Here is an 11,340-nt window from a genome sequence, read left to right on the forward strand (position 1 = left end):
CTCCGCCATGGCTGCCCGATCTGCCTGCTCCGCCATGGCTCCCCGATCTGCCTGTTCCTCTTCACGTGCCTGGCCCTCCGTTCCGCCTCCACTCCACCACCCTCCTGGACTTTTTGGATTTTGTTTCATGGCACGTCAAGTCTGTTCATGCCTCGTCAAGTCAAGTCTGTGTCTCGGTTTATGTTTGGATGTTTGGATCACGTCTGTAAATAAACTGCACATGGGTTCTTCACTACTCTCGCCTTCAGTGGACCGCTTCGTTACAGATACATTAATTCCATCAATATATTATTGTTTGTTCACCTCTTTGGTCTATTTTTATTTCGCAAAGATACATTAAATTGATCAAAAGAGACAGTAAAGAAGCTTTTGATTTTCAAAAAATGCTGTTCTTTTGAACTTTCTATTTTTAATGGACATCAATCAATCAAAGTATCACAGTTGCCACAAAAATATTCTGATGTTTTCAGCATTGATAATATTAAGAAATGTTTCTTGAACATGTTTCTTGAGTAATGGCTGTTGAAAATTCACATTTAAAAAATACATTTAAAAAGTAAAAATATTTTAAGAATTTAATTCAATATATATTAATGTCAAAATGTGTTGAATTAAAAAAAAAAAAGTGAAACAAAATAACAAAACACAAACAGAGCCCCAGACAGACGGCCAACCACACACATTGCCGTCATCTCATATTAAAATATAAAACAGTTATTTAAATTGCAATAACATTCCAAAAATATTACTGCTTTTGAAGCAGTACTGTATTTCTGATCAAATAAATGCAGCCTTGGTGAACATTAGACACTATTTTCAAAATAGCATTATTATAGTTATTAAAGTTTTACTAAAAGAAAAACCATTTAAATGTTACCTGAATTAAAATGAACAAGTTTTAAATATAAAAACGCAAAATTGTGCTGTCAAGGCAACATCTCTCATTTTTATTTAGTTTAACTTGATGTACTAAAAAAACTACAACAGAAATAAAAATGAATAAAAACAGTATAAACTAATAAAAATGACAAAACACACAACAAAAGTACTGAAACTTTAATTAAACCTAAAATGACAAATCTAAAAATAAAAAATAATTTAAGATATCATTAAAAACTATGAAAGGATCTCAATGATACTAAAATAACAGTTTCAAAAACATTAAGATCCCAAACTTTTTCACAGTATAGTGTGCACTCTCTTAAGTTCATTTTTAACAACTCCTAATAATTAAATAACACATTTAATATTACATTTAATCTTTAATAAATATCAAAATTAATATATTTTGTTAATATAAATGATATGTTTTATGATGCCTAAATATAGCTTTAATTTTAATCTTTTATTATTATTAATACACACACACACACACATGCGCACGCGCACACACACACACACACATAATTTTTTAGAACAGCGGAGTTTGCCATTTTTTGGTTATCAGCCATAGTGTGAAAATAATCGGCTTGACTGCCTAAGAAATACAATTCTGAAAATGTATAAATAAAACAAAAACAAATCATATACAGCTAATATATGACATATAATGGGTCCAAAGCACTTAAAAAAACATATGATTTAGTTGTTTGAGTGCAGGTCATGTTTCTATCCAGTCCTGTTCAAGAGGTGATCAAACCAAGAAAAAGAACCATAGAGGTTTTCTATCATCTAATGCTCACAGAATATGTAAAAGGTATTAATGGTGAGGGAGAGTGGAGAGCCACTGGATCATACATGAACCAGAAGGAAGAAAAGATAAAAAAAGAATGAAAAGAAGCTGTTATTGCTAATGAGGCAGAGACACCGTGCCACGGGTCGCAATAATGAGCATTATATGAATCATTTCTCGGCCCCAAGGAGCATCACATGTTCCTCTAAGAATGTCACAAATATGATATATATTATGACAATATTATAAAATTATACATAAAATGTTTCTAATAATGTTTTAGACTGCTTTTCCACCACTGAAGATTTAAATAATATTTTAAAGTATTAAAATTATAAAACAACAACAAAAACAGTAGCCTATTCATGCTTTTTTGTAAAGTTGTTAAAAATATAAGTCTAAAAATGTATGCCTCTACACCTCTTGGAACATGACTGAACAACATTTCACACTGAGGATCAATTAGAGACATCAAACAAAAAAAGTTCATTTGTTTTGTTTGATCCATTATTTATTCATGTATTTCCACCATTAAATCTGCGGTACATTTTTCAGTTATGTGAGCTCAAAGGCAAGCGTAATTAGAACTTGAAAGGCCGGTCCAGACAAGAACAGAGCCAGTGATTAAAACTCCCATGTCGACAAAAATCCCACATTCCTGACAATTAAACTTCTGTTCATCCATATCAAGCCCATGCCCACTTTCAGACAGTTTAAGACCATCTGAAAACAGCTGGATTTGCAGACACCGGTCGCCAGGATGAACTAATTTGTCAAATTATTCAATATTTGTCACATTTACTTACCGTTTTTCTCATCAAACACACCCACAGGGAATTTTCCTCTGCTTCACATGGAATGTCTCAGAGGCATCAGTCTGGTGGCACCGGAAAAGCTCTGTTCTGGCTGTTAATAGACAGTGTGTGGTCATGCCTGTGTATTTGTGTATCCTTGAATGCTCAAGGCTGTGTGAACCATTTGTGTTCATGTTCCTTTTGACAACAAATAAAGCACAACGCAAGGCCTTTCCTCCCTAACACGCTTTATTTATCAAACCTTGTTACACATGTGTTGCATCTGTGTGGACTGGAGACAACATGCTCTCATCAATGATGGGTGAAGTGGCTTGTTGGTTGTTCAACCTTGGTCTTTTTAAAGAGCAATAAAGGAGTTCAGTTCAGATGTTCTGATTATAGTTTCCCATAAATCTAAAATAACCGAGGTTAAAAACACAGAAACGGTTCCCCAGGCATAACTTCTCAGTTTAAACACCCATTAACCATCTCTGCTCGAAAAAAACGAATAAATAAACTTTTGGGGTTTTAGAGACTTTTCAAACTTTATTCTACCACATAATCATAATTAAAACCATTCTAAAACAAGTTGGAAACACTGAACAGTAGTGGATGTATTGAACGAGAGTAATTATTGAAGAGCAGTGATCTCTATAATGAGCAGGTGGACTTTCTCTTTCACGTGATGCACTACACTTGTAATTATGGCAAGTCACCAGTTGTACTGAATAAATGTTCATTAGCATGTATAATCGTGACAGAGGCGTATTTGATGAAAGTCCTATATTTTTTATTGCAATATCTTTTGCAGAGTTTTAAGACAATTCAGTGTCATTGTCCGAAGATAAAAAACTCTGTGTGAATGCTGCCACCAGCTGGAGAGACTTGGTAGTTGAGTGAGAACCTGAGAAGCTTGTGGAAAGTCTTGAGTGAGACTCTTCGTCGTCAGCAGCAGAAGTCACTAGAGTAGTACTAAACCAGGAGGCTATGGATGTATTAAATTGACAAAGTGACTGTAAAGACATTGTTACAGAAAGGTTCTATTGCAAATAAATGTTGTCCTTTTGAACTTTCTATTCAATTAAATAAATCCTAAAAAATGTATCACAGTTTCAACAAAAAGAATAAGTAGCCGAACTGTCAGCGTTGATAATATTAAGTAGTAGATAATAATAAGCATGATAAGATAATAAGTATGAACAAGTAGTAGTATAATAACAAGTATAAGAACAAGTAGTAGTATAATAAATGAACACTGAATGGAATGCCTCTTTTTGTGCAATATTCCACCTTGTTCAATCCAAACTTTGCAATTTTACAGTTGTGTATTCTAAATTACTTAAATTGTGATGTATATGACATGTAAATATTGCTGTTAAAGGTATATTATTCTTACACACACACACACACACACACTAGTATTTATTTATTTATTCTTTTATTTGTAAATTTTGTACATAGGAAAAAAGTTTTTGCGCATAGGATAATAATTGTTTTTAGAGTGGTAGACTAATTTTTGCACCGAATAGGATTGCACACAATTTAATTGCACTTTTGTATAATTAAATTATAATTTTAATTATACTTTTGTTTTGTCTTCTCTTCTCTGTCTACATGGCATCATTAGGTTCTGTCATTCAGAAACATGGCTTTTCATACCACTGCAATGCTGATGCCATCCAGTTAGGCACATCAACTATAACTCCTTCAAAAACAGCCAGAAACCTTGGACTTATGATTGATGATCAGCTTACTTTCTCAAGCCACATTGATAAAACTTCCCGGTCCTGCAGATTTGTTTTATTCAACATCAAGAAGATCAGGCCCTTTCTTTCGGAACATGCTTCACAACTCCTTGTTCAAGCTCTTGTTCTGTCCAGGCTGGACTATTGCAATGCTCTCTTGGCAGGTCTTGCAGCCAGTTCTATCAAACCTTTACAATTAATCCAGAACATGGCAGCAAGATTTTTTTTTAAAGAATTTTTAATGAGCCAAAACGAATGCACGTCACACCTCTGTTTATCAATCTGCACTGGCTACCAATAGCTGCTCTTGGATATCATTGCTCTTTTGTTGATTTTGATTGCTTTCATTGTCCTCATTTGTAAGTCGCTTTGGATAAAAGCGTCTGCTAAATGACTAAATGTAAATGTAAATGTATAATGACAATAAAGATTCTGATTCTGAAGTAATTTATATATTGAAAAATCCAATATTATTTTAGTAATTTTAATTTAGTTAGCGCAAGGTACGATAACAGTGTGTATTAACTGTATTTTTGGAGTATTTTGTATTTGGTTACCATGGTAGTTTTTTGTCAGAGAATGAACTCTGTGTTTCTATTGAGTGGCCAGTAGAGGGCGTTGCACAGTCTATCTGCATCGCCATGGCCTATGCTAGACGGGAGCGTTTCATGGGTCCTTGAACGCCTGCAAACATTTCCTGATCTTGGGATTCGGTAACTGTGAGTCACTATTTCCCTGCCTGAGTTTTTGCTCAAACATTTCATCTCATGCGGTGGTTACTCTAGTCCATAGCAACGGCATTTTGTGGGGTGTTTATGAATAGAAAGATTTGTATGTTCATTCTCAATGCATGACTCAACAGTTTTAACAACCAGTAATTTTACTCAAATATATCCTCGTTGATTCAAGGGAGTTCTCTTCTTTAGACCTGATTTAGTCGTTTGGACTGCAATAGAAAGTGTATGGTGTGTTATTTAATATTGTGAATTAACGTTACAGGTACTAATCACAATGTCCTTGATGATTTTTTAAGTCATTTTAAATTTATATGAATGCTATGTAATTTTAAGTAGGTTTTAGTAGTGTAATGCCACCGAAGTGAGTGTGTCTGAATGCCATGTTGTGAAAATATTCTGGTTGGAACCTGTCATGTCTTGTAATTTGCTGCATGTATCCTAAATCTCGACCCTTTGACCTCCCAAGACCTCCACAAACGTTTGCAGGTTTATCCTAAAAATTTTTAAAAAAAAAACTCCATCAAAGTCTGCAGATTATATCTAGTATACTTGTGTCATGATCTCCCAGCAGTTCCCAGAGATTTTTTGATTTAGCACTCGAGGTGGAGAGACATTTACCCTGGGGAATCTCATTGTTATATTGGAATGCGGTGGTTGTGTGTAATAATACAACAAGGATGGCAGAGAAAGAGAGACAGCAGGAGAAAAGAAAGTGCAGAACAGACAGGCTCATCCTGCAGTATTCCACAGTTCTCTGTGTTTCAGCTGTCAGTGGTCTCTCATAGACTGTAGGTACTGGCATCTGCTGGGACTTTTCCACTGATCCGCTCATGCCCTTGTGCCAGGATTGTCTGCTTTTTTCATAGCTGTCTCTCCTGCCATCTTGCCTCATGGTGCTGTTTCTAGAAGAGTTTTTGTGCACAAACAAATAGGGCCCTAAATTATTAGTTTATTTATTAGTTTACAAAATGATTATTTAACTTTTTCTGTTTAGCCTTCATTTATATTTATTTCAGTTTTGGATTTAGTAATTCACGTTAAACTTATTTGATTTTAGTTAGTTTAATTTGATCTAATATTAGTTTTTTTTTCAGCTTTATTAACAAAACAAAACACTCTTAGAAAAAAGGTACGAAAGCTGTCCTTAAAAAGGTACCTTTTTACCTTATTGACCCCTAAAGGTGCCTATACCATAAATGTGCATATTAGTACCTAAATGGTGCATATTTGTACCTTTTGAAAAGATACCGCCCCAGTGACAGATTTTGTACCTTTTTTCTGAGGGTGAATAACGCTGATGTGCAGGTTTGATCCTGAATCCTAATATGCATCAGAGAGTTGATGGAAGGTGACTAGTTCGTGGTGTTTAAGTGAATTGAAGCACAGCCTTCTTTCCCAGAAAGGATTCGTCTCATCCACTCTCTCTTTCTCCCTCTCTCTCCCTCCTTTTACTAAGACACCTGATTGGATAATTCATTTTTAGTATGTCCACCCCTCCGAAATAAATACCAGGCAGAGTTTTTAATATAAGGCTGTTTGCTTTGACTTTCCCCTTTAAAGCCTCATGCAACAGCTAATGGATGTATTCTGGGTTTCTTGGATGGACGCATGAAGGATATTTTTCTTTGGCTCATGTTTGGATGAGTAGATCTTCGGAGGACTCTTTGGATTAGCTTTAATTATGTGGAAATATAGATTCGATTGTTTACTAATTTAATTTAAAAATACTAATTTGTTTTCTTTTTCTTTTTTTTATTAGCTTGGGATCAGACATTATTTTATTATATATTTTTATTTTATTTTATTTTATCCATTAGCATGGAAGGGATTTAATTTACTGTCATTTAGATTGCTTATCTCACAAGTTACAGATTATATAAAAAAATGATATAAAAAATCTCTATTGCCTTGTGTGGGTTTACTGAGTCAGACTTCACTAGCTCCGCCCTCCTTTCATTCGCTTGCTCTTCTACTCCTGTTCCTCCTCCTCCTCTCATTTCTTAGAGGCGTGAGTTTCTGCCAGAGACTAAGAGCGCGAGTCAGACCAGACACTCTCTCTGCAGAGTTTCAACGGGACACAGCAGCCATAGAAGCCCTCAGTAACCCAAACTCTCTCTCAACTTTACCAGGTGAGTGATTCAGGCATTTTGACTAGCAGTACTGCAAATTTTGAATGCTCAGACCCCAAATCTATTTTTAATTTGTGTTTTTCATAGCTTTTTTTGTAGCATTGCACAGTAAAATGCAGATTACTCCTGTAATTTAGTCAAGGGGGAGTGTCACATGTGCCGTCTAAGCACATTGTAATGTTTGGAATTACTTCAACGTTCCAAAACAAACATGCAAGCACAGCTCCTGTGGATGGGTCTTTGACATGCTTGTCTGTACTGGTTGTGTTTAAAATGTGTCAAAGTGTGTGTTTGTGTTTTATCCAAGAAAGGTTGCAGTGAATGCATTCTAAACCAGTCTACAATTAGATCTGAACCAGATTAGATTATTTGGAAGGGAACGTATTTTAGATTTCAGAAACGAGTTTGTGAAACGAAATGTTTATACTGGGAAGTTTGTGCTGAACATACTTGGATGTGATCAGAGGTTGGGCGTGGCGGAAACGGTAAGACACAAAGTGAGGGAGAGGGATGGTGGAAAGGGAAGGAGGGGACGGGAAGGAGGGCCGGAGTTTATAATTTGCATATATTTATTTTTTTGTAACCATAAATATATTGCATATCAGTTTAAAACTGTCAGATTGTGACCGTAAAAGATGCCTGAATGTATCACCTGTGAAATATGTCTCCTCTATTTCTCCCCATTCTATTTTATTCTATTCTAATCCCTGTACAGTTTCAGGCTAACAGCACCAGATCCAGTCAGCTATGGAGACTCCAGGTCAGAAACGAACCACCCGCGGAGGGACGACCACCGTCCTGTCTCCCACCCGCATCTCTCGGCTGCAGGAGAAAGAGGATCTGTGCAACCTGAACGACCGTCTGGCGATCTACATCGATAAGGTGCGCTCTCTAGAGGCAGAGAATGCAGGTCTGCGTATGCGCATCACCGAGTCGGATACGGAGATCAGCCGTGAGCTGAGCGGCATGAAAGCGGCATACGAGGCCGAGCTGGCGGATGCCAGGAAGACGCTGGACTCGGTGGCCAAAGAACGAGCCCGACTGCAACTGGAGCTCAGCAAGGTGCGCGAGGACTACAAGGAGCTGAAGGCCAGGTATGTGTGCAGACCATGGGTTACACGTCATGGATGTTATGCCATGACTTAATTAGCTTTTTTTGAAGTTTAAAAGTTAATTTTTGGGATGAACAAGTCCTTTAAAACTGCAAACCAGTGCTATTCCAGAAAGTGAATCCAAGTCTGGAGTCAGCAGTAGCAATTACCATGACTCAGGGTGTACTCACACTAGGCACGGTTGCCTTGAACTGAGCCCGAGTGCGACTATCCCCCCTCCCCACTCCCCCGCTGGCCTGCACTCACACTTGCACTAAACATTCCGGGCCGGAGCACGCTTACGTCATGTATGAGATAACGGGTGCTCCGGCTCGATTAGCGCTCACACTGCATGCGTACCGCGCCCGAGCCCGAGCCCAACCGAACCGTGCCCTGGCCCACCTCTTCTAACTGGTTTCCAGGGCCGGCTAAACAAACCGCGCCCGAGCACGACACGGAGTGCTCACACTAGTCAAACGAACCGGGCTTTGGGGGTCAAACGCGCTCAGGCACGGTTCAAAACGCCTAGTGTGAGTACACCCTCCTTCCACCCAGGAACTTAAAAAAATTCCACCAGTTTTAGTTTCTGAACAGTGCAGGTTACAGATCATAAATCAGTGATGTAGAAGAGCTGCAGACACTAGGGCTCTTTTCCTGTAATTCCTTTCACACATCCAAAAGATAAGTTTAACCCTAAAGTGTAGAACGGTGCCGACCCCTGGGCTCTTAGCCTAGTCCTCAGCTAAATTTAGCTGAGACATGACGGCAGTTTTCTGCAGGTTACATCTGCTTATTGCTCCTGTCACTAAGGCTGACAGCTCAGTGCTTTAGTCTGTTTGATGCGTTTTAAAATTCAACTGAAATTTAGTTCAATTATAATAATTCTAACAGAAAACAAATCTGCATTGAACAGTAAGTATTATGGTTTTGGGTCGGTGAGCTGAATTTGTTTGAACAAAAATAAAGCGAAAACAGTAATACTGTGAAATGTTTTAAAAATTTAATTGTTTTAATTCAAATTTAAACCATTTCAAATTACTGTTTTCTATTTTAATATATTTTAAAGGGGTCATATGATGCTTTTTTAAAGATCATTATTTGGTGTATTTGGTGTAACAGAATATGTTGACATGCTTTGTTTATTAAAAATATATAACATTATTTACTTTCACTTTCCATCAATTTTATGCATATTTGCTCTATAAAAGTATTCAAAAATGAAATCTTACTGACCCCAGATTTTGAAACAGTAGTGTACATACCCACACACACACCGTCTCTGGCTCAGTCTGTTCTACAAGTGTGCTGCAGCTCAGGTATGTGAGGTGTGAATGTGGGTGTGTTGTATCTGCTTGGGAAATGGCTGTTGGACTGGCCACCACACCCTTTACAACAGGTTTAGTGTGTTCACTTTACATTTTATAGTTCCTTTGTCTTCTGCAGAAATGCTGCTGCTTGTGTAAAGTTTTACACTGATTAAAGTAAACGGATACAATCATTGTTATATGTAGGTTTAGCCAATAAGCCAGTGGACACTTATTAATTTTTTTTTTTTGCACTGCAGTGTGTAGATTAATGATTAATTTGACTAAAGTGTGTCATTGCAAACCTCCCTCCCACAGAATGTCAAATATCTACAAAATAATGATGTGAATTAGGGACAAATGATTGATCTTAAAATGTTATAATATTTGGTCTAAATAAATAAAAAATAAGACAATAAAATCCAATAAATTAGTCAATTTTAGGCATCATAACATTATAATGTACAGTATGAAAAATAAATATTCCTTTTGAGATATGCTAAAGATTGCATTTAAAAGCTTTATTAAATTAAGCAGTAGATGACAGAAGTGATCTAAGTAATCTAACAATAATATTTTGTGCATTTTAAATGCTGTATTTATTTTCAAACATAGTTTGGCAATAACTAATTGCATTATGTAAGAGAAAAGATTCTCTCAATAAAACTAAGAAGCAACTATGCATCATAAAAACTAGTAACTTAATTATCATGCATTCGTCCTTTGCACTTGAACTCTCTCATATCAGTGTACTTTAAAGATATCCAAACCATCTCAAACTTCAGTTTATTTTAAGTTTATTAAGAAGCAGTGTGATGTAGTTGTCATTGAGTCACAGTGATTGTTATTATAATTTATTGTTTATCTTGCTGTCTCTATGGTAGTAGACTGAGTCAATGCGTTGGTTTAAGCAAGAGGTGTGTTGATCCCAAAAGGGTGTGGTTCAAAGACAAATAGACATCAAGGCTGAAGATGTGCCGTCACTGAATGATGCGAGACAAGTTGAGAGTTTAGTGAAAGCCATTATGAGTCATGTTCATTCATTTCATAAGGTTTGTGGTTATACACATAAGGGAAGTCAGCTGAAGGAGATAGTCTTATTTGTTTCCCAGGGTTACAGTAGCACTCATGAGTTCCTGTAAGCCTCAATCACTAGGTTAATACAGACGGACTCGTACACTCATTGGAGCTGCGCTGTTTGAAAGTGTTTGGTTTCCACAGCTACCATGAGGCCTTGCCAGGGTGTGTGAGAGGTTCTGACTGGACTGAGTGGTGACTCATGAGCTTTAAGTAACTGTGGGGAAAGCGCTGTTTACTCTATCTTTAACCCCTCACCTCAGAAAGAAAGCCCTGTGTCCATGTTGGAACAGTAGCCTTATTTTATTCCAGTGAGTTTGAAACATTTGTGTTACACTTATGTGCTTAGCAGATGTTTTCTTACTGAAGCAACTCCATAAAGCAGCTCCATAAAAGGTTCCAGTTAGAAAAAGAATAGGGTTTTATAACCCTATTGACACAGGGAAAGTTCTACAAAAACTTTTATATTTCTTTGTACGCTGGTGTTTTAAAATACCCAGAGGATATTTTTGTGATCGGGAGAATTTAAAATGGAACATTTTAATCTCTGAAGAACTTATAGCTCAACTCAAAAAAAGTGCTATACATTGAAAACTAGCTCATGATAAGAAGAGAGCTCTTTCCTGAGTCTGAAGTACTGCAAGCAACCACTCAAGAACCTTTTTCCATTATGTTACTATATATTATCTAAAATATATATATATATATATATATATATATATGCTTAAATAACTTAATAATTATAATGCATAATAAAAAAATAATAGATATAGAAACAACACACACACACA

At 36.5% G+C, this 11,340-nt stretch overlaps 1 protein-coding gene across 1 annotated transcript in view; it reads left to right on the forward strand.

The window, feature by feature from the left end:
• The first annotated feature begins 4,842 nt into the window (after nt 1–4,842).
• The window catches only part of lmna (lamin A), a 30,326-nt gene continuing 23,828 nt past the window's right edge, over nt 4,843–11,340 (forward strand). The window contains exons 1-3 of the mRNA XM_016554507.1: nt 4,843–4,930; nt 6,953–7,077; nt 7,793–8,171. Coding sequence (XP_016409993.1) covers nt 7,825–8,171 — 347 coding nt within the window. The 5' untranslated portion in view covers nt 4,843–4,930; nt 6,953–7,077; nt 7,793–7,824. The remainder of the gene's footprint in view (nt 4,931–6,952; nt 7,078–7,792; nt 8,172–11,340) is intronic.

The sequence above is a fragment of the Sinocyclocheilus rhinocerous genome, unplaced genomic scaffold, assembly GCF_001515625.1.
Source record: "Sinocyclocheilus rhinocerous isolate Xijiao unplaced genomic scaffold, SAMN03320098_v1.1 scaffold616, whole genome shotgun sequence".
Lineage (NCBI taxonomy): Eukaryota > Metazoa > Chordata > Actinopteri > Cypriniformes > Cyprinidae > Sinocyclocheilus > Sinocyclocheilus rhinocerous.